This window comes from Sardina pilchardus, chromosome 2 (genome assembly GCF_963854185.1).
Source record: "Sardina pilchardus chromosome 2, fSarPil1.1, whole genome shotgun sequence".
Lineage (NCBI taxonomy): Eukaryota > Metazoa > Chordata > Actinopteri > Clupeiformes > Clupeidae > Sardina > Sardina pilchardus.
Genome location: NC_084995.1, coordinates 9,495,316 through 9,522,577, shown reverse-complemented (window position 1 = coordinate 9,522,577; position 27,262 = coordinate 9,495,316). Strand labels below are relative to the sequence as shown.

General features: G+C 46.7%; 1 protein-coding gene across 4 annotated transcripts in view; it reads right to left on the bottom strand.

Annotated features, from left to right (window-relative positions):
- The window catches only part of fbxw7 (F-box and WD repeat domain containing 7), a 119,178-nt gene that overhangs the window by 23,192 nt on the left and 68,724 nt on the right, over positions 1-27,262 (bottom strand). Inside the window, exon 1 of one of the 4 annotated variants that reach the window (XM_062517661.1) lies at positions 1,342-1,395. The exons of the other annotated variants lie outside the window; for them this stretch is intronic. Within the exon in view, the coding sequence (XP_062373645.1) occupies positions 1,342-1,380 (39 nt within the window). The 5' untranslated portion in view covers positions 1,381-1,395. Of the gene's footprint in view, positions 1-1,341; positions 1,396-27,262 lie in introns of those variants that run through there. 4 annotated transcript variants of the gene reach the window in all.

Sequence of the window (27,262 nt, the reverse complement as noted above, 5' to 3'; positions counted from 1 at the left end):
CTGATCACTGAGAAATTCTGTTTTCCCTACAATCCACATAATCAAGTTACAAAAAAAATAAAATAAATAAAAGAAAAAAGACTATTAGCCTACTGAGCAATAAGACAAAAATATTGGCAACATTTAGCAAATTAACCAAGTAGATTTCATGTCAACATAATATGTTATATTGATGTTGATCAAACAGTTAATGTGGCAAGGCACTGTCAACAGGGCATTATTGTTTATCTAATATCTAATCACAGGCCTCAATTCGTCAAGATTGGAATGATCAAACGGATCACTGACAACGTTAGTCAATGTCATTACTACTTTGAAATTCTTGCATTGTGTGCGAAACCTGCGCATAATGAACTAGAAAGAGGCTCGCGCTCCCAGAGGTCCGTTTTCCCCTACACTCGCATCAGTTGCGTCGGTAGAATTTTCACCGCTTTTCTTTACCGGGGTCAACTGCATGGCAGCAGGGTTCCCAATAAGTCACCTAATGAAATAGTTTGACACAGTAACCCTTTATATAATATGCATTTGAAAACACAACATAGGGATGACCTCTTTCAACAGGCAAGTTCAACACAACAGCCATGTCAAACAGCGTAAGTGAAATGAAAGTGTTCAATTGAACCAACTAAGTAACGGTTCTCATGAAACAGATAAACATTAAAAGGAACATCGCAGCAGCGGGTGAGATGAAACCACTTTAGTCCAAGATTCGTTTCACTAACGTGCTTTGATGGCTCTGTTCCTCATGCAGCCTAATCATGCACACAGTCGATCACATATTAGTTTCTTTCGCACACTGGCTGGCACGATGCGCTTTCAAATATCAAAACGCTTAACAGGAGTATAAATTAAGATGCCGAGCGACCACTATCTGCAATATGTGTATATGAGGAGGATACTGGAAGCTCAGCTGAAGCTTTCTTGGATCCGTATGAGAAACAGGTGCAACTGCATTTGTGCGATGGTCACGCCACTTCAAACAGCACTGTATACAATTCGCTAAGACGTCCGTGTTACCACGACACACATCCGTTGAAATGCATGCACAAATACAAAATAGTGGTATTTCAGCAAAACCCAAATAATTCCCGATAAACTCGCGGATTTGCAAGAGGCTTAATAATGTATCCAAATACTGACACGGCATCGTGTTTTACAAATAGTCAGAGGACCCGAGTCCGACAGCATTAATATTCCTGCAGTGCCATTGGAATCTGCAGATGTTGCGGTGCCGCAGGTCTGCCGGTGCTCTCTCAACCGTTTTTACATCTTCAAAAATATCAATCACGACCGTAAATAGATCGCAAACTGACGAAAGTGTGATTCTGAAATCCTACTCACTTTATAGAAGATCATCTTTAAAGTGCCGTAGAACCCCATCGTTGTAATCCGGTGTGGTTGGTTTCCTTTACTGTAAATTGCTGTAGCTCAAATAGGTCTGCCTAGTGGGTACTCTCTGACAACGCGCACGGAGCGTACTTTCAGGTAGATCCGACACGGTCTCTGATGTGGACATGCTCGATCACGTCACAGGACGGACGTGCAAAGAGGAGAATCCTGTGCAGATGGCTCCACCACGTATTCACCATATGTGGATCGGTAACAAATCAAATCCTCGTCGCCCGCTGCTCACTCGACTAACTGTCCTCAACCGACTACAGTGAGATAGGAAAGAAAGATGCCGACGAAAACGGGGAAGCTGAGCATACACAGGGAGACAGAGGGAGAGAAAGAGATTGAGAAGGGGAGGGGTGGAGTGAGGAGAGAGAAGCGCAGGACCCTGCCCTCTTTGGTGCTTCTCCTACACTGGCTCACGCGCAGGGATCGGATTACATCTTCCCCGACCGAGGAGAGGGAAATGGTGCAGTCCGAGATTTAACCGTGTGCGCAACGCGTCCGTGCCACCAAGGGCAGTGGCGTCCGAAAATGCGTGGCCGTCTTGCTAGGTACCGGGAAAGAGTTTAGTGTGTTGGATGCAACTCACTTGTTGCCGTTCACTCAGCGCAGACGACAATCCATATCTGTTCCTAATTCACTGAGCAGGTGGAATGTTGCAATGAATGAATGCTCATTCTGTAACTGGAGCGCATTCATACATTGTAGCAAATTAGGCCAACTACCACCACAGAAAATCAACAAAACAGTCGGTGTATACATCATAACACCCTTCCATTCATAAAATAATATAAATGATGTTTTAATTATAATAATTAACCCAAAAATCCAATCAAAATATGCAAGCATCGACCATAGAATTTGAAATGATAAGAGTGGAGCCCTGGCCTGGGAATCACCGAGATATGCAAGTGGATGTTGGCAGACATAAACAACCTCCAAATGATTCTTTCAGTCTGAAAATCACAACTAAATAACCAGGTATACAAACAGCACAATAAATCTTTGTTTTCTGACTCTTGTAATGGTGCATGGTGCTACAAATCAATACTCTGTGCCTTTGCCACATTTGTTCATCAAGTTGCAAACCTGTGACCAGTAGGGCTGCATCCCTCATTCAAATTCAGCCCACAAAGGAAACAAAAACAAAAGCACAACAGAGGTCCTTTGTTTACTTTCATCATTTTGGACAAAGGGAAATTGGGAACCTTGCAGCACTATGCATGGGCACACCTGCAATTGAGTGAAAATTGCCAACAATCCCTTAGCTTGCCTGGCAAGTTCAGACATTTCCAGGGGGAAAAGGGTTTAGGTTCGGTGGTGATCTATTATGATATTTCCTTAAGTAGACAATAGAAGCGGCAAATGGATTTAGAACCAAAGAGGCGACACAATGTAGTCAGAACCATTTGTGAATAGTGCTCCTGCTGCTAAGATTAATGTAATGGCTCGTCTTCAGCAGTTATATAAAGCTGACCTTAATTCAAATACAAATTTGTTCTTTAATGTGTGGGGTTAGAGAAAAAAAAATTGAGATACTTTTACAAAACAATGGAACTATGTGAAGTCATATTTTGTACTAAACATTCCAAAACTAATCACAAACAGCTTCCCAGCAGTCTTTTTAATCACTAACAGCAGTACATTTGGGCTTTGAGCATCCAATGCATTTGGGCAACTAAGGGCTCATCATTCCCCACATACCAACAGGCAGCATCAGGACAAATGTCCTAGAGGGCTGCGAAAGGGTCTGCTAAAGCAAAGACTATGGTTACATAATTTATCTCTTATGCTCAAACTCCTCCAGTCAGGTAGTTTTTTCTCTCGGCACTGTTCAGCACGGACTTGTAAGATAGAGTCTTGACACGCAGTGGAATAAAATGGCTGCCCACTCTTTGCCAGTCATCTTCCTCTAAGGGGCAGCAGTGTAGTGTGAGTTACAGAGGAGTGGCATTGGGCGAATAAAATTGCGCCTGTCAGAAGTTCGCCGGCCATTCCTTGACAAATGGCTGAGCAAACCTTTCCATCTGCCAAAAGCACTCCAGACCAGAGAGGCTCTTCAATCTCCTGAAATGAACCAAAGGGAGGGTGGGTGCAGACTGTCTGCAATAAGATGTTAAGATGCGAGGTGACCGTCAAGACAGATTTTTAGAGATGAACATGACTGCTCACCGAGAGCTTAAAGAAACAATTAAGTTCATCTTACAGTGAAGTATGTGGGAAAACACATACAACTAGTCATGTCTTTAGCTTCTTTAGAGTGTATCTGTGATAATATTTATTATTAATAATTTTAGATGATCTCATTATTAATTTAATGAGCTCATCTGATATTGTTTAAGTGTTGGGTTTAGGTGGCTAGGAGGTGAGGACTTGGACACTGAGCCCCTTTCCTGTCTCCATAACGACACCTGGCCATTACATAGCGAGTGCTAAGGTTATGGGAAGCTTGGGTCTGTCCCCATAGTGTTGTGTGTAGACACTCCTCCTCTCCAAACGCCTCTCCAGAACAGAAGTCCTAAACTTTACACAGCAGAGGAATGTGTGGCATGCGAGGAGAGGAGCGGAGAGGAGCGAGTGTTTCTCTCTCCAAAGCTCCCCCCCCCCCAGACACCTCTTTTGTGGGAAGCCTTCTGCTGCATGGCTGAGAATTAACCAGTTCCCTGCTGGACAACCCTCCCAAAACACTCAGACACAGACATGGGTCTGCTCTAAACAGGTGTCTTCCAGCAAGGAGCCATTTAATACTCCATCTTTTACAGTTTTCACCCCTCAACTACGACCGATGACAGAGGAGCTTGTCAGACTGACAGGGGCTTGCCTGGGAGATGATGAATGGTCTGCAACTGAGCTCTGTTGTGTGTTGTGGCATCGCACTAATGAAATTGCCTTTGAGAGGGGAAAATGTGCATTGTTCCCTTGTGTACGACCTCATGTTCACAGCTACATAAAGCTCATATTGGCAGCTTGAGTCAAGATAGACCATCCAGACATGTTTGACATAAAAGCTGTTCAATGTTTCCAATGAAAGCTCTTTCGGAAGGAAATTGATGATTTCAAAAGTAAATAATAACCCTTTTCATTTCCCATTACAATGATAAAGGTCAAAATTACTAAGTTCTTCCACATGACTGCATCTGTAATCAAAATGGACGTCTCAAGGCTTTAAGAAACATGACAGATGTGAGAGCGAGGAAAGGCCTTGGTCAATGTGCCACAAGCAAGTGATCACCAACTGAATAGCGACCCAACATGGGGCACTGAACTCTAAGAAGGGAATTCCTCAGAGGCAGTGGGGCATTTCTAAATCCCGCCTTGTCATTGTCTCGTCGCCAGGACAAAAATGGTGGAGCGCCGTGGCCTTTTGGTAAATGAATGGACGGCCAGCGCACGAAGCATGGAGTCCCGCATTCCAATCCGGCAGATGACATTCACCTTAATGAATGCGCCCGTGAACTGCAGATGCTCCGAGGCACAATGATGCCATCTGCTCACAGAGCACTGATTAACACTAGGAATCCATCCCTCACTCCCACCATAACTCAGAGGCCAACTGGACGCCGACGATGGCACCATCAGACAACAGACAGTGTTCCGACACACACACACACACACACACAGACACAGACACATAGACATCACTTGGATGAATTAATGAGTTAAGGATGGAAAACCATAGGCTCCTCATAAAGAAAAAACGATCTGTTAAACATTACACAGTTGCTAGGGTTTTAAAAGACATAATTAACTTTACTGAGAAGGAATCTTAAATTGCCTCAAATTGAAGGTGCATTAAAAGCAACCTGACGTCTGTGTATAGGGGAATACACGACATCCTGGTTTTCTGACTGCTAAACCAACAATTGAACCAATTCTTTTATATCTCAATGCTCCCAATCCAATTTGGTCTTGTTAAGGAGGGTCTGTAGGGACGATGCTTCCACTGAACACAGAACCACCTTGATTGCATTGGAGCATGCACTGACCCACCAATACAAACACATAATAATGCAATAAGTTAAACTGAAAAACTAATACTGGCCCTTGCTCATTGTAGCTGAATCTAATTGGGACTTTTCACCTCTCTCAGTGGAGTGTGGGAAGGTCACATTTTTTTGGCCACACTGAGAAGCCCCTTCATCTCACCATGGCATCTTAAGACTCCATTTGTGGTGACAATAGTCAGGGAACATATGACAACACCTGTACCATGTGGCATTTCACCGAACAGTAGGTGCATGCACATTGTTGTTCACTGCTGACTAGCATTGTGAAAACAGATCCCACCACTGCACTGACTGAAGTGACTCCAAAGCTTCTGGCCTAAATGTCACGACCATAGCCTATGGGCTATATACCCCTGCTGAGACAACAAAAGGTGAATGACCTCTACCAAGCCCCACAAACACAATCTGTAGCAGAGAGCAGGTGAGTAGAATGAGGCCTTGGAGCCTGTGGATAACACTGAACCATGGAACAGAGAGAAGCCCGGGGGAAACATGAAAGAGGGCAAAAGTGAGTCCCCTTTCCAAACCGCCGGTATGACACCAATTCCCCTCAACAGCAGAGTGTCCTTCCACAGGAACACAGGCCTGCCCTCATGCCCTGCTGCTTTGAAGGATTACACACAGTCAGCATTCTCCGAACCTTTAAGATTCAACCGTCTAGCTAAGTGCCAAAAGAGGGTGAAGCATCACGTATGCTGCAGAGTAAACCATACAATCTGTCCTGGTGGAAATGTTTAAAAATATCAGGATTGCCCCAGGGGCAGAATAATGACCTCGGAAATTAAATAGTAAAATTAATATCCTATAAGTTTCTAAATTTCTAAATACACGCTAATATTTAGTGTGTAGACCTAATCCATATTTTTGCTTTTGCCATTTTGCTGACAATGGAACTATTCACTTCACTCACTCGTTCAGTGAAAGCAGGTCAGGGAGACGTGGATGCTGCTCTGCAGGGCCCTCTGTTTGCAGCTATGGAAGTCGCCGCTTAAGCACTACCGTCTGTGCACGCGCATTATGTTACAACCGAGTAAGACATGGTCAGCAATAGCATCACACTAAGAAACACACAAAGTGCTTCAATTATTTCAGTGTGCAATTTTTCATCCAAGTCAGTCAAAGTCTGTTTTTAACGTCGCTCATTGACTTGACATTGAGATCCATTCACGGTTCATATCTGTTGAACGCAGCTGTGAGTTTCTTGCATGGTCTTGTCTTCTGACCCTAAATGTTAGGTCGGCGATTAACCCCTGGTAGCCGCTCACATAACCTCCAACCCACCTTAGCGTGACCTGCAGCCTGCAGCATGACCAACTGGCCTTGCACCGCAGCATCCCAGAGCAGCCATGCACGAACAACATCTGTGAGCTTTCAACTCTCTTGCCTCTGGCTCAAAAGCGAGAGAGAGAGAGCAGGAATGGCTATCATTACCGATCACTTCCATTAACAGATGTCTCTGGGCTGCTGCTGCTGACTCAGGACTGTATATGTGAGCCACGTGTAAGGACAGCAGAGTGCTCACATTATCATCTCGACATCAAAGGGAGAAGTGGACGGTGCTGCCATGGCAGAGCCGGTCATTTCCTCTGGTGGGGGCCAATCTTATTACGCTCTGACCTTTCCCGCTGCGTTCGGTGACGCACTTTGCTGAGATGAGTGGCTGTTCCGTTGCATTCGGAATGTGGGACCGCAGCGCACACAGGCGCCCACACACTTGCGCTCAGCAGAAGACGAGCGCCACACTCCGTTAAAAATAGCCTCAAATTACAGCCCCGCCGCTCCGCTAACAATACAGTAATATGCATTCTCATGGATGTGGGGCTAGATGAGGGAGGGAAGGGAGAGCAGGGAGGTGGAGGCCGAGGGTCGCAGTGACACACAGGGGATTTAGAGCCCTACTCTACCCCCTCGGAGAACCGTCTCCCCACACGATGATGAAAGAGACAGGCTACATGCTAACCACCAAAATTATACCGTCTATAATAAACCTCTGCTGTTCTTTTCTGATCTTCCGAGCATTGCGAAACAATGTAAACACGGACCCCTTTTTACTTTTCTTCTACATCAGATAGCGTGGCCTGTGAGAAAATTGAATTGTCGGATATATAAAGTCCCGAGAGAAGCTGTGGTGAATCCTGAGTGCATTCACAGTTCATGAGTGTGTGCTCAAGTTTAGTTTTTCTTGTTAAAAGAAAAAAAAGAAAAAAAGTTCTGTTCGGTGATGGGAAAGCAATTTGGTGGAGAGGGAATACCCTGTTGCTTTTCCCCCACCCCCATTTACTCACCACCCCCTCTCCTTTTCTCCCTGAGATTGGACTATGATATATGGAGCAGGCAGGTGAGCTTGAGCGATGTTGTGATGTGGGGGAAATACCAGTGGCTATCCTCACAGCTTGGCTGGCTGGTGTGTACAGTCCTGTACATTTGCAGCACAGGTTGTTGATCATGCTGTGATACTCCCACGCAAGGATGAGCGATCTGATCCCCAGAAATGAGACTAGAAGAAAGTAGGAATGTGTGGACCGTGACAAACACTGTGTTTTGGAATGGCCAAATAAGGGGCTTGAGTGAGACCCTTTCATTAAAATCTGCACAAGGTTAGTAACGCTAGAAATGAACATTTGTTGATTACTTATTGCCAACCCAAGTCGTGATTCTGTTCACGGGTGATCCACTCAAGAAAGTAGCATTTTATGGCCATAAATTAACATTGGATATTTAAAGATAATACGCACGTCTGGTAGGGTGTCAGCAAAAATACATAGTCTGAGAAAAGTCAGACAGGAATGCACCATGGGTAAGCTACTCAGAAATAAAACAGATGAAGAACAACATAGATCATATTTGATGATGGGTCAATGGTAGCTGATGTAACCCAACAGCAATGACACTGATGGTGTTTGCTTTTAAGATGCAACAACAAACACAACACAGAGTACGAGCACAAGCAGACACCATGTGTTTGCATGTAACCATCTGAAGCATTCCGAGTGCTTCCACACTCTAATATTCACAGATATCTGGTGGTTGAAACGCCTGCTTTCAAAGAGTAGCAACGTGCCGTCTCACTGCATGGGTGCCCCAGCAACAGAGCAAGCTACAGAGGAAGTACATCCCACCCTAACGTCTGTACAAATTCATTTCAGTGTGAGCCCAACAGGCCATTCATGAAGCTTCTCTCAGTAGAGAATCCCCAGGGTCCACCCTCAGTGCTGAACTCTCTAGCAACCTTACGTATAACGGTCCACAGAGGACTGAATCACTATAATTGAGTACACAAACTGACCTAACGAAAGAAAAATGTATCTGGTGAGGATCAGTTTTGCACTAGACTCAGGGGTATCAACACGCAAATTGTAAATGCAACCTTTTCCACTTGGTTATGCGTCAAGCCTTAGGGCTGGTGAAGCTGGCAGGGCACAACAGCCCCAAGCAAAAAGACTTCCGACTCAACGAAATGCCAAGGTGGTCAGCAATGTTGGGAGAACCCTGCCATGAACAGGTCATTAACAGGCCTCATCACTGTCCTAGGGAGACCCGGTCTGTGGAGGACACTTAACCTTTGTGCAGTGTGCACAACCAGTCTCGTCTAGAGGCCTGGACCACATGCCCCAGGGCATGCAGAATCAGCGCCCAAGACATGGGCCCCTTCAGGGAAGCCCAGGGCAAGTGAAAGTTTCACACTAAAAAAAACATGGTCGTTCTCCGTGTTTTTCAAGTCAACAACTTGACTTGGTTTTAAGACCTGAAAACAACAACCAGCCACTTTCTCTCATTTCCCCTCCAAAGTCCTTTTTTCAGCATTGATCACGTCAGGCGCTGCAGTACATGAAGAATTCACACTCAACATCCACCACAGCATTCAAAAATGAACTACGTGAACTTCTCTATGACACGGAATCTCTCTTACGCTCCTGGCACCTGGAGAACGGAGAGGAGGTGAGCCGCGGAATGATAATCGAGGCTGGGTAATGTCTCAGGGGACGGGAACACTTGGATAGATATCCTTTTCATTAAGGAGCCCTGATGCCCATCAGGCACAAACCCCATTCATTGCCTGGTCCACTCCTGCCCACCAAGTGAGATATATATATATATATAATGTGCTAGGGCTGCATAAAATAGAGAGAAGGAGAAAATGACACCGCCGGGGCAGAGGAGTGGAAAATAATAGGGTGGAAGAAAGAAAAAGGAGAGATTGTAAAATGAGAGGAAGAGAACGGGAGGGCAAGAGCGCTGACATGTCAGTCAAGCCAGAAAACCAGCTGAAACGATCCCTGCTGGCACCAGAGAGGGGAGGGCGGGGGTGGGGGGGGAGCAGGCTATTGTAACACCACTGCTTTTGAGTGGATGTGAGAAAGTGTGAGAGGGATGGACAAAGGAGGTCTGTCTGTCTGTGTGGGAGACAGACAGCACCAGATAAGAGGGTAACATGGAGGGAGGGAGATTAAAAAAGTGGCTACATCCTTGTTCAGGGAGGCTGAAACTGCCTGGCTGCTAGGGGCCAAGTCTGAGGGAGAAGATACAAAACAGTCCGTCATCTCCCCTCCGAGCACAACCGTGTCGTGTCCCACTCTTGCCTGTAGCCAAGCAGGCTGAGGGTGCCGAGGCCGCCGGCCTCTTGTGCTGCTTGCCCAATCTGGAGAGGTAAACAGACAGGCTCCCCGGGAGATGGGAACCAGCTGGAGGAATGTTATGAAGGCAGCGCTCAGCTGTGGCTGGAGAGACCATGCTGAGGACTGATGGGTGCGGTGGGGGCCGCCGCAAGAACCTACTATAGACATGCAGACTGTACACACATGTACAAGTGCACACACACACACAGTATGGCTAATATCCAATTTTGGATAGCCTGATTTAAGTGAGTGAGCAGCAGGGGGTCTGGGGGGAAAGTCGCATCATATTGCGAGGGCCTCTGGACACAGGACAGAGATCCTCCCAGAAGCAAGCCACTCACATCTCTGTGTGGCCATCAGATAAAGAACATAATAAGGCACAGGAAACAAGCAGCTCCACTCGTAAAGAAGAGCCCCATGTCATGAACATATATCTTGTCAGAGAAGAACTAGGAGGTGATCTTTATCATGAATTATCTGAACAGCTTGACAAACAAGGTAGAAAAAAAAAAACCCTCCATGTTCTACTCCATAGCAGACAGTTTTCAGATGTATTTACGCAGTTTTAAGTTGGGTGGAGAGGTTGAGAAGAAATGTTCTACTCCATAGAAGACACGTTTTCAAATGTATTTACGCAGCTTTAAGTTGGGTGGAGAGGTTGAGCAGGAGAGTAGCACCTCCAAGGACAACAAGCAGGTTGTACATGAACACTTCCACCTCTTCCCCGCTGAATTATTCATCCGGCCAATCTAGCCATCATCAATTATACATAAACGCAAGTGGAAGTAGGAAGTTAAGAGCTCATGTATAGTTGAAGAGCTGTGGGGTAGGGTGTGACGCTCCACCTGCTTTCTAAACGGATGTCCTCAGGGACATGTGGGCATGTACGCACATTATCACACATCACTTCACCTGAACACGTTCACGCTCTGCGCACACACACACCCACAGGTCATTTCTATACCATTATTTTTTCCCTGGCCTTTGATAGTTGTGCCCTTCAGCCTCAATTCCAAGAGGGTCATATTGTTCAATCAAGAGGGCTGTTTTTGTCAACTTCATTCCTCTCTCGACGGCCATGCTGCTGAATAAGGGAGCGCTGAACTGCACTGTTAATTCCATAGTAGACAGGTGCACAAGACAAAATGGAAACAGAAAAGCGAACAGCCTGAAAAGCCCTGCAATTGCTGGGAGGTAATGAACTACTCACACTTCTGTAAGGGGGCAATTTCGTTCCATGCATTTCAAAAAACGTGCTTGGATTAAAAATGCGCTCTCTTTTCTCAATCACCTGTCAGGCCTTCAGAACCCCAACTGCTTTTATCTGTGAGGCCTAGTTCTCCATTTTAAGGTCAAAGATTCTGTATTGAATACTAAGCATGACAAATGCCATGTCACTACCATTACAAATGTCCCATTGCACTCTGGAAATGTCAGGAAAGGGATTAATGACTGGAACCATGCGTTTGATCCATTCCCACCACACCAAGAACAGCAAAGCGGTGACAGTACATTGATGTGTCAGCAGAGGACGTAATGGCTATTAAGATTTTAATTACATACGATGCGAATGCGAGCAAGCGTCAGCGACAAAATCAGTTTGATTACTTCGTTTTCAATTAGAACATCCTAACGGGATGCCAGCGAAGCAGTGCTGTGCAGTGCGACACAACACAACTTTTTGAGAAGAACTGTTGTAGGGTACCCTGTTTCTATTGTCCTTCTGTCGCTTGCACTGCATTATTCTGCTATACTGAATGAGAAAAACAAGGCATAATAGATAAACAGATTCAGTGTGGACAGAGAGAATTCAATGTCGATGACTCACATGCAGTTCGGAAAAGCTGTTAGTCAAAGCGAACATACAATACATCAGGGGTTTTGAAAAGCCATGTTGGTCATGAACCAAACAATAGAATGAGAATGAAAAATAATCAAATAAAGTAGCAAAACTTGCACTTGGAAGTCACAAGTGCTAATGACAAGTCAACTCATTGAAATCAACTCATTGCTACAGTACTTACTGGCATGTATTGTGCTGGTGCACAGACCGATTCCAGGCTGCTCTAAAAATAAGCCGCTATGGATTCTCTAATGATACTCATGTCACTGTGTATTAACATGGTGGGGAGCCTGGCCTACTGCTGGGTCGCCGTCTGCTGTGCAGCTCACAGCTGATATTGCACCATTTCAGTTTTGTTTTTGTTTGGTTACGTTCTGCGGCTTTTCTGCTTTTTATACGCCCAGGGTAGCCGTGGGGACATGCCTCATCGCTGAACACGCTCAAGCCAGGGCCTGTTTTAGCTGTGACCTCTGCTGAGAGACTGCAGGGGAGAGGGAGACGGAGGGGAAGGGGGGCAAGGGAGAGAGGGAGAGAGAGAGAGAGAGAGAGAGAGAGAGAGAGAGAGAGATATTCATGTGGAGGGTCAGCACTGGCACAGGTACATTCTCCTCTGCACGCACACATCATTGCTTGTGTGAGTGCAGACACTCGTGCACAGGTCATTTCCAGCGGGACAGAAGACAGTAGATGCTGATCACACAGTTTTCAAATAAAGGCCACCTCTCCCATGCATTACTAAAGCCACAGCATATGGAGATACTCCTCAGTGCTGTCTGTGATGTACTCTATGACAGTCTCTCTTGCACTTCTCTGATGAGCTCACCACTAGCTTATTTGCCCTGGCTGCAGTTTCATAGGACCAGAAATAGGCATAACATTTGACAAGGGAATTGTGCTGGGGGAAAAAAAAACAGACGAATTGTGAATGGTGATAATTGAGTTCAGACCTTGCGCTAAATCGCATCACTCTAATTAGGCATTAGCTAAGCTGGTGTTAATCATGTGAAAACACACTGAGGAAACTTCCAGTATACTTAGCAAGCTATCAAAAGAACTGATAATGAGAAGTAGAGAGAAAAAAAAATCCAGTTGTTCCTATACACAAAGCGAATGACTCAACATAAAAAGGCAAAACGAGGATTCTGGCTTCGTTTTGACTCGTGGGGAAATACAGTTAACTCCGACAAGGGCAGACTCTCTCTGAACCTCTCGATTCAGGCGCAGCATTCCGGACCTCCATATCTTCACCTTAGTCATTACAAGCTAGAGGGCTAAACCAACCGGAGAGCAACATTCCAGTCCTCAGACGCATTACAAATCCAGGCGCCAGTGTTTAGGATAATTTCCTACCGACAGTAGCGTCTCCTCCCTCTCCTCTCAGCATGGGGAGAGATGAACACCCTCTCTGCACCTTGAGCGCCAGCTGGCTATGTTCCGCAGCAAATGAGATACAGGGAGCCCAAGCGCACCGTGAGGCTGGAATGGCTTCCCAAAAATAGACATTCCTCAGCAGACTGCTAGTCTTGAGTGCAGGCCACAACCAAAGGCAATTTTCTGAGGGAGGATTCTGAGGTTTCCTGCCGTTAGCCATACTATCTTGTACAGGCAGCATGGGCCTTCAAGGGCAAGTCAGGTGGAATGGGAAAAGGGAAAGAAAGGGAGGGAGAGAGAGATAGAGATAGATAGATAAATAGATAGATAGATAGATAGATAGATAGATAGAGAGAGAGAGAAAGAGAGGAAAAACTCAAAACGCTACAGATATAGAACTGTAGTGTACATCACTTCCACTTTTCTAAAGTGCAAGGTCTTAGCTTTGACAAATCAAACTATACAACAGTCCCAGAATCAACTTGAGAAAAGCTACTGGGAATGGTTGGTGAAATATACACTAGAAGGCCCATCCTAGTTTCATCAGGGGGAACAAAGATTACTACAATGTCCCACAGTAATCATAGGGTAGACTGCTTTGCTCATCTCATTCGGATAAAGTACAGGTGTATCAATCAGCCTTGACCTATCCTTCCAAGGGGGCACTGCCACATGATGTCACAAATAGCATCCCATCAACATGCTCTGCGATTGGCTCTGCGGCTGCAACTCTGGAGCCCATTGGCCAGGTTCAGGGCTGCTAGGGCGCCGCCTGAGCTGAAGGTCTGAGTTGTTGTCTCTGGAGCCCAGTGTAGGGCCAGCTGTATGGAAATGAGATCCACAAGCTGCACGGTCACACAAGGACCGCCCTGGCAGGGCGCGGAACAAGGACCCCCTCTTAGTAGACTGCTCGAGGCATGAACCTGGCAGATTAGCCATTCAGGAAGCAAACAAGGCTTCTGCTTAGACGCCCCCCCTCCACCCCTTTAAAACAACAAGAACAGGGGGTGGACTCAAATGCGCACGCTGGAGCAGACAAAATGAAGCGCATGCCTGGGGAACAGCAGCCTTCTTCTTTTGTGTAAGAGAGCTGCTACTGGCCAACTTGTTGATCCTTATTACTCCCCAACCACAGACAGCCACCCACAGACACACAGAGCACAATAGCAGTGCTAGTCCATCTCGCTCTCTGCGTCAGGTCTAGTATGAGACCTAATGGCAGAGCGGTCGGGGAGGTCTGAGCTTGAGGGCACAGCTGCCTAGGACGGAGGTTGAGAGGTGATTTGATACGTGTGGAAGTTGCGTCTGGCTGGTCAGGATAGGTGTGGAGGGAGGCGACTCATGAGCTCCCTGCTCAGACGAGGGCTCCGGCACGACGCTGGAAGAGCGGAGGACCACTAGCCATCATCCCATTTTTTAATGGTTGCCTGGCAACACTGAGGTCTGGCCGGACGGTGGGTTGTGGCACTCTGCCGCTGGCTGATGCTTCAGATGAAGGCAGGAAGACGACAAGTGTTTATGGTCCGCTCCTCTACCTACCTGGCTCCGTGCCACCGGGCTGATGGATGGCCCAGGGTCACCGTCACAGCCCCGTCTTTCTCTGTCTTTCTCTCTCTCTCTCTCTCTCTCTCTCTCTCTCTCTCTCTCTCTCTCTCTCTCTCTCTCTCTCTCTCCTTATTCAGCTGGTGTTATTGGAGTGTTATTAGGGGAAGACACAGGTGTGGGGCGGAAGAAACCAAGTGAAGAAGGCTAGGTGAAATGGAGGATAACAACACATAATATATTATTCACATTCAAGGTTCCCATTCTGTGTGCTGCTTTTCAGTACTATGATGAGTTCAGTCAAAGGGTCCATCATGGAAGTACAACACAATCTGTCGACCCCATGAGACCCAGTCTTAACATTCAAAAGTGTCTAAACCTTAAGAGGCCCCCTCTAAACTCCCGTTTCATTTCAAGTCTGCCATCTGTCTCTGATTCAGCGCAAGCTGATTGCTATTCAGGAACTGCAGCCATGACGCGACTTGATCGTTAGCTAGCAGCCATCCGGCCACTTCATGGAGTGGTCAGATAGCGTTCATTTTAATATCCTGTGTGTGCACACTAAGCACGCAGGCAGGCGGCAGGGAGGAAAATGCCAAGTACGTGCAGGATGGAGAGCAACGGAATAATACCAGACAAACCGAGTCACATTACACATATGCAGAGAGAGCACTGATGCCCACATCAACCAAAATAATCAGTGTTGTAGAGAAAGTAGCAAGCTATATAAAGCTAACAGTGACATCCCAGCATACAGAATCATCAGTGACAACCTCCACTTATTTAAAAACACTGACAGGGGACCTTGCAGGCTTAAGAGGGAAAAAGTAATTTCCCTTAGAACTGGGGGCCTTCTGTTAAGTCGGCCCATGAAAGAAATGAGGGGAGGCCTCTACGTTAGGAACAAAATCATCAACTTTCGCCAGCTCAACGTCCTTCTGTCCTTTCTTCACTCTCTCGTTTGCACAAAAGGCGGCGCCCCGTCTCTGCTCTCTCACTCATTAGCACCTCCGGCAGGGGAGCGTGGCAGCGCCGGAGGAGGTGGGGTTGGGAATCAGCGGGAATCGCGGAGACCGGAAGATTTGGGTCATCACTTATTCCCCGTCTCCTCCTCAACACCTAATTTGCTGAGACAATCGAAAAGCCAGCCATGCGAGGGAGGACGCCGCGCCGACTCTCGTCCAAAACGTGTCTGTGCAGAGCGAGGGCTCGGAGCGAACGTTCGGCCGGGCCGCTTCCTAATGAGTGTGCAGGAGTAGAGATGCAAAGTGGGGGCGCTGCCTTCCTTTTACCCGTCTGTCAGAGGGCCCTCAGAAGCCCAGCCATTCAGAGGCATCTTTACAGAGCCGAGAGGCTCTGAGGGGACAGGCGGAAACCCCAGTTTTAATTAAAGCGCACTCCCCCCCCCCCCCCCCCCTAATCTTCAGCAGCCTTGGACACATTTCTTTATGCAACGCGCACTCGTTTCAGGTCCAGTGTATATTAATTAGTCTCTCTTTGCACCGGCAGAAGAAGATTCATTTATTTGGCCTCCCCGGCTGACCCGAGTGATGAATGCGCGCGCTCACTCATGAGGCGCAGTAAAGATCACTCAGAGATGAAACAACTTCTCAAAGGCGAGGAGTGGCCTTGTGGCGCCATCAAAGGACGGCACTGGAACAGAATGTTACAGGATTACACAGCCATGTGGGCAAGATCCTCCAGGGTTATGAAGTTTAGAAAAAAATCACAGGAAACTTTATACGACAAATAATTTATGTGCACAATGATAAGTATTAAACTGTTTACCAAGGAAGCTCCATGATTTAGAGCTAATGGACTATACTGGCGCTGTCTAGTCAGCTTGAAAGCCCTGCCTGGCATCCCTCTCCCGCTTTCCTGTCCAGAGGGCACCCCAAACGAGTTCATCTGGGGAACATTCCAGCCACCTGTGCTTGATTTGGGGAGCACTTTCGCCCTGGGTCTGTTTACTCATTGATGGGTGTTTGTTTGTGTATGTCTGTGTGTGTGAGATCGCTTCCTGTTTACGCTGCCAGCCTAAGACGAGGAGGCGGCAGGGGCTGCCTTCCTCTCCCGGCCCCTCCTCTCCAGACACCCACACACACACACCCACACACAAACACACCCACACCCCCAGGGGGCCCCGCATGGCTCTGCCCAACATGCTGCTTCACTGCTACAACACCCAGAGAGCAAACTCTTCAAAAGGATCTACACCAGTGCGTCTCTTGCGTTTGTCAGTTGCGAGGCGCACAGGTTCTACTCAGGATAGCGCACCGTGGTGATGGGGGACCTGCTAATGACGGAGTGTCTCGCGTGCGAGCTCTGGAGCCCCGGCTGGCGGTCCCTGTCTCGGTCCTTCTGCCTGCTGTCTGCTGTGGTGCCGGGATACACAACACAGGGGGCTCAAGGGAAGGCCTGGAAGTTCCCTGCAGCTGTTTACACTAACGCAGCACAACAGAGTTTTCCTTTCACAAACACAGACGTACTCAAAAACAGCCAGTCGAGCAACTTCATATGCATACATACATAACCAAAAAAACCCCCCCGACCATCAAATCAGTATTTCTCTCCCCAGCACATGGCCTTCATTTAAAGGACAACAGCTACATTGGCAGTTACTGGCAAAACCATCGGTCACTGCAGTAGCTGCTTTAAGCAAGATGGTGTCGTACCTGAACAGGTGACTCATACTTTTCTGGCTCAGGATGTGGATAGGGAGGATATGAGGCATGTATGCATGCACACTGTACTCCTTAACAAAATCAAAACTTTTAAACTTAACTGTAACTCAACTCAACAAACTAACAAACTAACAAAAAAGGAAAACACTTCAAATGCATTATTGTGGCACCAATGAAGGGCTAAGAGCATTTGTAGGTGCACCTCAATAATATGCCTATGGCCCTGAATGACAGGGTTGGGTACACCTGTATAACCAAGGAGAAAAGTCACACTGACACATTTAATGCCTGCTGCAGGGCATGTCAAATTAAAGACCAGGTAAACCAAGAATGATATCGCCGTCACTGGTAACCTCGGAGAACCTGGAACCTATCACCTTATTAAAAATGAACATACTTAGCAGCAACAGCTGGGTGATTCATTACTTGCTGTCAAACAGGCAGCCATCATACCTACAGCTCCTGCTACCACATCCAGCGGCAGCATACCGAACCCCAAAGAGTAAATACATTAGGACGCTAATGAGGGACTGTGAGGACAGTGTGTGTGTGTGTGTGGGTGTGTGTGTGTGTGTGTGTGTGTGTGTGTGTGTGTGTGAGAGAGTGAGGGCGTCAATGCCGGTCAGGTCATCACGTCACCAGACAGCCTGTGGAAGTGGAATGAGGGGAGATGAGCAGTCGCAGTGCGCTCGGACATTTCTAAATAAATCACGCTTGGCTCTTCACCAGCGCACACTCTCTTCACCTCGCCTGAGCAGACTGAGGAACACCATCCCGTTGCCTCCGGCCTACCGGCCAAACAGAATGTCTGGGAGCTACTACAACCCCCCCAGCTGTGGGAGGCCAAATCCCTGGCTGGAAGAGGAAGAGGAAGAGGAGGAAGAGGAGAGATTGGCAGACACACATTGATTTCATTATTGTTTTTAAATGAATTAGGGATATCTGACTCACTCCCACAGCCCTCCAAGGAGGTGTAGATATTGATCTCACCCATACACTGCCGTAAGCGGGTCACATTGATAATCAGAACCCCAGCTATCAGCAGGGGATTATGTAATGTAGAGTGTCCTGAGCAGAATAAACAAAACTTTGAACATCAATTTACAAGCATCAGGACTTGAAAAGCTCTAAAAACTAAGCAAACATTACTGCTATTCAAAATGAATAGAATTAACCTTGTTCTTTAATGGATTTCCCTCCCCTTTTCAATCTTAACAGACGAGGGATTATCCCTCTTTGTCGGAGAGAAAAGTGGCCAGAATTAGAAACGGCAAAAAGCCAGTCCATCAAGACGAAAACTAGAGGCCACATAACAGATAGTTTGGTGTGGCTAGTCTAGCCTGCTGCAGCCAGACCCATCAGGAATCAGGGCAAGAAATGGCAGGCCTAATGACTTCTTGTGCAGTTGTGTGGCTCTTACAAGATTTTTCTATCACACGCTACCTTGCTTTTCTCTCATCTCCAATTTGGAAGCGAATTGAAAGTCGGCGAGCACACAAGTGGGGGAACCATGATTGCGGAGCCAAACAGAGCAGAAATATCCTTGAAGCGTTGATCTCTCTCTCTCTCTCTCTCTCTCTCTCTCTCTCTCTCTCTCTCTCTCTCTCTCTCTCTCTCTCTCTCTCTCTCTCTCTCTCTCTCTCTCTCTCTCTCTCTCTCTCTCTCTCTCTCTCTCTCTCTCTCTCTCTCTCTCTCTCAAAGACAGGAGCGGGTGTTTATTGTGAGAGCAGCCTCTTACAAGCAAAACTCAGGTTCTAATGAACGCCAGATGGAAGTTGTTTGTGGGTGGTATGGGTTTGGTAGATTCCTCTGAGGGCTTTGACTCTCTACAATTAAAATGTCAGCCTACATCTCTGAAAAAAGATCTACTTCATTTCCTGTGCAAGGATGTGTATATTTTACGGTCTCCTGCAGTGAAGTGTTGCATGTTCACCATCAGGAAGGAAACATTACTGCTCCAGCACCTTTTTATCCCTCTTCTGAAGCACCCATAGGAAGCTCCCACTCACCACCACTCACCTCCATTCGGCCCAGACTGCCATGGCCTGTTTCTCATTCACCTTCACTGGCTTACCTCAACAGAAAGCAATGCTTTGGCCCTTCATGAAACTGACCTGCAGCTAAAAAAGGACGATGCACAGCAATTCCTTTACTGTACATCAGAGGATCTGAGGTGAGCCTGGCGAATGCGAATCGAACATATGACCACCATCAGAGTCAATAAACAATAAACATGCCGAGAGAAACTGCAGACGGCCGAAATGGGAGCCAGCCCAGGCTTAGGATACCGAAAAGCTATTGTACATCTTAACACCATGACGACAGTGTCAATATTACTTAGAGGAGAAATCCCTGCTCTTGCAGACATGTTCGGATAGTCAGAAAATACTTTTATGGTAACCAGTCGTCAGGCTTGAAGTTAAGGTTTTAAACTTGAGGAGGCAGCACAACCTTCAATGTCTGTCTTGCACAGAGTGGTTTGGGGGGGTGGGGGGGTTACTTTGAGGATAGAACCAACACCTGGCCTGAAAAAACTCGTCAGTCTAATGAAGGATGGCACCAACATCTTCCTTAGGAAGGACGTCTTGCAGCAAGACACGTGGTGCCTCTTAATAGGGGCCATCTAAAAATACCGTATCCGCTCAAGTGTTGGAAAATAATGGAGATACTTCATCAAGAACAACACAAACACACTATGACCTACATGCCTGCTTATGAACACACAGAGACACACATGCACACAAATAGACCATCTTTTTTTGCGACCTGCTGATACGTCTTAATCTTCTCATCGCACAAATCTCAAATTCATGTCCAGGAAATCTAACAACAAAAAGGAGGTCTGTTTGGCTGGCTAGCAAGCAGAGGTCAGAGTGATACTGCAGAGGCTTGGCACAGTAACTGAATGATAAAAAAAAGGGAGAAAAAGAAGACATAGTGGATCTTTTTATATCTTAGAAAGTAATATAAAACTGTCTTGCTACTCTTGTGCTCAACTTGCCCATTCAATTTGGCTGGAGCTGATTTTAATCCATCAGGTGATTTTTACGGGCGAGCTGACCGGAGCTGCTCCAGTGGATCGGGGGGTGGGGCGGGGGGCTGGGTGAGTGGGGGGGCTCAGAGGGATGGGCTCTGGCCTGTCTGCCGCTGACTGAAAACTGGCCCAGATTCCTGAAGGACGAGCCCCACCGGAGGCACTCATCAGCGCCTCTAACCTTCCAATTAAGAACAGGGAGCGACGCATCTCACGGCCCTTCCTGATTTGAAGAGGGGGAGGGCCAGAGACAGGGAGGTTTGTTTCGTTTAGCACCAGACGGAGTGCTGGAGGACACCTCTCCCACTGCCAGCTGGTACTGCACCCCAACCCGACAGGCGAGGCCCTCTCGCTGCTGATTGCCCTTGTGTGCCGGTGGATGGGTCACGCAAACCGGGCCCTGCAGGAGACACAAGCCTGTACCAGAGGCCTCGCTGCACTGACTACTGTGCTGCTATCAGATGGAGCCTCCCCGCTGCAGGTGAACACCACCGCTCAGCAGCCATGAGTCAGCAACAAGCCCAGACGCTTGCAGACACGAGCGATACACACTCACTGTTTTGCCTTCAGGTATAATATACAGCATCTGTCTATAGCCGCTGAGTTACAGCATTATATATCAATGATATTCAACAGAGTACAACAAAAATTGTGATTGGGGGGGAAATAAGAGTGTTGCACTCCTTTTCGTAACAGTCACATGCAACCCAATCTATGAAAACAGAGCTGCCCAAGAGTGTGACTGAAGGAGTCAGAAAGACGTCTCCGCAATTAGAAACTGAGTGGCATCGAACACATCATTAAAATCCTCTTGAGAATGAAGCAGGCTTCACCAAATTCTACTATTATGAAGATTCACCAGTCTAAATTCAAACCACTCTTGTAAAAGGCCAGTTACTCACTTCCTCAGCTCTGCCAGGGAGCCACACTGGACGAATAATGCACACTACCACCACCACTGCAATGCAGTCAATTTATCAGTGCTATCTGCTTTATGACAGCATGAAATGATTAGCCTGTCTTCGGAGACACCAGCTGTGTGCATGCATACTGTGGGAATGTGTGTCCGCACACACACCTGCCTACACACAATCATGCCCATGTGGCTACAATATGCCATATTTGCACAACACCCCTTTAAGGTAAGACTAATTGCTATGAACTAGCGTTAGCGGCAGCAGTCAGGTCGGGTATCCGACCAAACCAAATGATGGCCTGAGGGGATGGCCCACTGGCAAGTCAGCTTTACGTCCAATCAAATGCTCTGCTGGGCGCACCAACAACAACAACTTGCATACACTGCTCATTAAAAGGGCCTGTTAAGAGAACCGTTAATCAGCAAGTCGGGAAAATAGTGGGGGGAGGGAGGGCAGTAACATGGGGGGGGATAAGATAGTTTAGCTAAGAGCTGACAGGTTTAGACCTACTGGAGTAGAAACGGGGTGGGGTGCTCGACTGCTGTCTCACAGATTTAACTTTCAACTGATGTTTACTGCCACCTACTGTTCAAGCATTGACAGTGCACAGCTCTGCACTGGCAAGAGGAGTGTCCTTCACTTCATGATGTGCACAAAAAGCCAAGCCAGGACTGGGGGAAAAAAAGTCTGTTTGCTTAAGGAGTGTTTGCTAAATTACTAATGGCTATTTGTTAACCAGAAAAAGTTTTCTTACCTGAATGACAGGAACCCCACAGAGACAGCCGTTGGAAACATGGGAGAGAGAAGAAAGAAGAGAGAGTCATTAGTCAACATGACCCCTGCCTGCGACAACAACAGACAGAGTAAACACATTTCAAAAAAGAGAGGACTGTGCTCTGGGACTTCACGGAGATAATGGCTGCCTGTGCTGCTAGTCCTCCATTTTCTTTGGGAGCGATGACTCACTGTGTGCCCATAAACACCTCTCAGTGCCATCACCACCGTGACTATTCATGTGCAGGGGGACATCTAATAACGCTCAGACTGACTGCAAATTAACTCGGCGATTTTCACATGGGCACACTGAAAAGAACATTACAAGGAAAATATTCATGTCCCAACATCATTTAATCATGTAAATATGCCCCCAAATGTTGCGATATTGGATGTCAATATTATTGCAGTGTTGACGCTCGTCACCAGTATAGCCCTGGACACCATTACACCAGGGGGTACGTGAACTTCTCACTAACTTGGTGCCCTTCAAAGTTTACTCCGCATCCCAAAACAGCCATCCCATTATTTATTAAGGGGTGTCATATCACTGCAAGACAGCTGTAAATTCAATATGGGGGACAGCGTCTTGGAATGAGAGCTGTTCATCACACGAGAGAGGCCAGAAGGAGAATGAAAAGGCTGGGAGGGAGGCGGGACGTCCATCTCCAACGTTCTAGTAATGGATTCGGACGACACTTTGGGTAGGGATTTGCTGGAGAGGGGATGGAGGAACAATAAGTAAGTGAAGTGTAATCAGTATTCAGGATTTTGCTCCTGCGCGCCTGTTTTGGATAGGTGTGATTGAAGCCGAGGAGAGATGGGAACTGACGGAGCGGAGCGGGATAAACAACTAGGCAGGGCACCTGGCATGCTGATGCAGGGATCGGAATTCAGACTGGGTCCTGAGTCTGTCTGAACCGCTAAGTCTCTGCTAGCAGATCTGAAGAAAAAAAATGAAAGCGTGTGTGTGTGTGTGTGTGTGTGTGTGAGTGTGAGAGAGAGAGAGTGTGTGTGTGTGTGTGTGTGTGTGTGACCCAAGCATACAAGCTGAGTAAGGACATGCTATACAGTACATTACACTGACCATTTAATCGGCAGGTCTGGCTGGTGGAATTCTCAAGATAGAGGAGTGAATATAAAAGACTCCTCTTCAACGTGTGTTGTGCACAAGAACACAATCATTGTTGGACCATAAGTTTCTCCAACACTGCTAACACAAGGGGAAAGAGCTAGTCTGGTGCCTTTCCAAAGAGGCAGGGCAGCCAAAACTGCAGCCTCTCCCAGCGTGGCGCTACTGTGGGCGCGGGCGACTTTGTGACTTTGTCCCGTCACGAGCAGGAGGCAGGTGGGCCACACACAAAAGAGACGGGGCCAGGGCCCTAACGAACGAGAACCGCGACAGTCAAGATAAATGGATGCTGCCGCATCGCTGCCTCATCCCGGACTGGCATCGGGAGTCCCTGAGGTTTTCTGCGGGTCCGTTCTGCGTGGCCCCGTCCTGGCCTATACATCACCCACAGGGCAGCCCTCTGACGCCTGGTTATGGAGAATAGAGCCACTGAGGGGTGTGCAGTAAAAATGTCACAATGGTTTATTGCCCATCTCTGCCCATCCCACAGCTTTCCGCAGGGGCGCCCGTCTTGCCAAAAAGCTGCTGAAGATCTAATGGGATGTATTTATGCCACAAGGACAGGCTACAGAGGAGTGAGATGACACTCCTCCACCGCTTTGAGTTTGAGGGAGTTTCTTTTCTTCCCAAAAATCTTTTTGTTTTCTATACATGTGAAGGGCTTTTTCCAAGAGCAGTGATTTATCTAAAAGAAATTAATTTGGACGCTCAGATGTCCGTCTCAATGAAAACAACAATGCTTACACAACACACTTGTGCTTTCATCACTGCTGAATAAAAAGGTTAGGTGGAAGCGGAACGCTACAGGGTGGTGTGTCGACACTGGGTCCAGCGAAAAAGCAGACGAGGATCTCAAAAGAGATGGTGGGAAAACACATATCTAGCGCCACAAAACTGAGACCTCAACTCATAGCAATAGTCACACTGTGACTGCTGGAGGGATTATCCACCCCGCTGTGTCTAAACATTAACTGAGAAGGGAGAAGTGATGTCTCCATCCTCCCTTTCTACTCGCGCTTCCTTCTCTCTCATGTTGGACTACAAAGGACCACAAACATCTACTGTCTTGGTAAGATATTCAAGATTTCTGAGGGCATAAAAAGCAATAGCAGTGGTGATCCTTGCATTAGGGATTTGGGTATGTGAGTTGAAACATTGAAATAATTAGCCTAAAAGTTTCTCTATTGCTCCAAGTACTTTAAAATATACTTCTTGCAAAATTAATAGATATCCAACATAAAACTTTAGACCCAATTAAGAGAACGGAAGCTGATGGAAACAGGACTGTAACAGTCCTTCATGTTCTGCTCATTTGCCGGTAACTGCCTGTAACTTTGGGGCAATTTTTGCAATGTTTTCTGTCAAAAAGGATAAACTAACACAGAATACAGTCTGGCCAAAATGGTGGTAGTCCATTCTACATTTGGTCAGGTTTTAGACAAGTTGTTCACTTTGTCATTTCACTTTCATCCCAAAAAAAGCAAAGCTGCCTCAACATTTTAATCTTAAATGCAAAATGTGTCTTATCTAAAGACTAAAGGGGTTTCATCCTTGTAATACATAACAGCTGGATAGGAACAAGTATAAAAGCCTGAATCACATTTTCTGTTAGAGAGAAGTTTATTTCATTAAAATTCTCAAATTCCTTTTACTTGTTTCTCCAGCAGGATAAGTGTGAAATAAATCACAGTTTCTTGACGGTTGATGTGTAAGTGTGCAGCTTCTCCTGCTGGGGGACTAGAGCAGCATAGCCTGGCAGGGATGGGCCCCAATCAATTCTCAATTAACATTTCTTAATTAAAAATCACTGCCAAAAGTAAACTACTTCAAACCCCATTAAGCATAAGAGCATGATAAACCTGCTCAGCAAGGAAACAAATGTATCTCCTTGTGAGCAGAGAATGAGAAGAAAAATGGGGCCGACAAACTCTTTTCAGTGCGCAGATGTTCAACACAGACCGTTAGACTCTACAAGAGCCAGTGCAGATGTCTCCAAAGTGATTTTCAATGACAAGATACACTTTCAGTGAAGAACAAGAACATTAAGAACTGTGCCGTGTTCAAAGATGATAACACACCCAACGTATGCAGGGGGTGTGCACATTTGGCACTGGCTAAATGGAAGCTGAATTATGGTCTAAATGAGACGATCCTGTGTGGAGCCAGAAGACATATGACACACCCTCAAATTAAGCCATCATACAACAGCATGTGATGGTACATACAGTACAGGTAAGTTGAAAATAAGTGTCATATCTAAATATAACGCATCCTTGCTGTGACAACTGAGCACTTACCAGCATCAGTGAAATTGCCCTCATCTGCATGCGGCTCAATGCATTTGAGCTGGAGGGGTAGCAGGAGTAGAGGATGACGGCGAAGAGTGAAGAAAAGCCAGCAATAAAGCTAAGCCAGGATATACACACAGGCAATCCATTTCTGTTGGTGATGCTGCTCCATGAGGGGGGGAGGTCTGATGGATGGGCTGCTCAGGAGGAAGCTCCTTTAGTCACCATCCAATATGATGCTCTCCCCTGGCATTTACATTTATCATAGATGCCATTCAGCACTTTATCTGGTCTAGTGGGTGGGAGTAGGACCAAAATCTTCAGAGGCTCTCTGCAAGTATCACTGTGTGGTACATTCTAGTTTCAATGAGTGTATTCTGGGGATTGGCTGAATCTGGATTATGGTTCTTGTGTGCACAGGGCAAGCGCTTCTGGTTTTGGGTTTAGTTCTGGGTACATGGCACAGGCATATCTAGGAGGGACAGATATGAATCTGGTCTGAGCAGCATTACAGAGGCAGGCAAACAGAACGCTATTCATAGCCTGCTGAGTCACCGAGATACATTCACGTACTGTATGACACTCGTCACACAAAAACTCACCCAACTGTCCTCCAAGTGACTCGCTAAAAGTACAATGCTCAAAAGTACAGCCTGTAAAACAATGACATTTGTGCTGCTTAACTTTAAGCCCTATTCACTGAACTGACATGCCAAGTGAAAGGGAGATGCATATGAAAATCATAAGTGTGTGTATGTATATGTGTGTGTCTGAAGGTGCTGCGAATCACCTCAGGTAATGAGGTGAGTGTGGAATGCTATTCGCCATGCCGACAGCATGCCGGACTCCTCGGCCAGTTTTATAAATAGGTGAGAATGCCAGCGTGCCACTTCCCACATGATGCGAGCTCCTGATCAATCTAGCCAGCTAGAGTCAGGTTTCCCCCATGATCCACACTGGACCGGCGCTCATTCCAAACATGGTCGGTAAGGTAAGCCCGGCTGTCACTGGGGTCCATTAAAAATTCTTCAGCAAATTCTTTGTGTGTTTGCGCAGGTTTCCTACTCCCTAGTATTCACTGCAGGCTTGTGTTGTCCAATGCGGTGCACAATGTGCCCAAGTCTCCCTTTGAAGAGCTGATGACCATGGAGATTTTACTCCAGCGTTCATCTCATTCTTGTTTGGTTTGTTTGTGGTGAAGACCTTCTACTGGCCCTTAACCGGGATGAGTGTGAGGAGAAACAAAAAAACCTAGCAGCTACATGGACATCACTGGCACTTGAGAGGGGTCTGTTTCCCTTTGATCTGCCTCATGAAAGGAACACTACCGTGATTATCCAACCGTTTCCATCACACTGAATGCTAAATGTTTTTTTTTTGTTTTTTTTGTCAGCTGGGCTTCAAGGTGTGAGTGGATGTGTGCTTATGAGTGGATCAGAGGAATAGATAAGGGCCTCATTCCGCACAGGAGAGCATGAAGCCCACCTCTGACGGGGCGCAATGCCAAGGGCAAATCAAAACACAATCATGGAGAGACTCCCAGAGGGGGAACCGCGCATTCTGAATGCAGAAAGCGCGAGCACACACAATGGGGATTCACACATGCTTCGCTTCTGCAGGTATTGAGAGACAGGAACACAACAACATTGCCAACCCGAC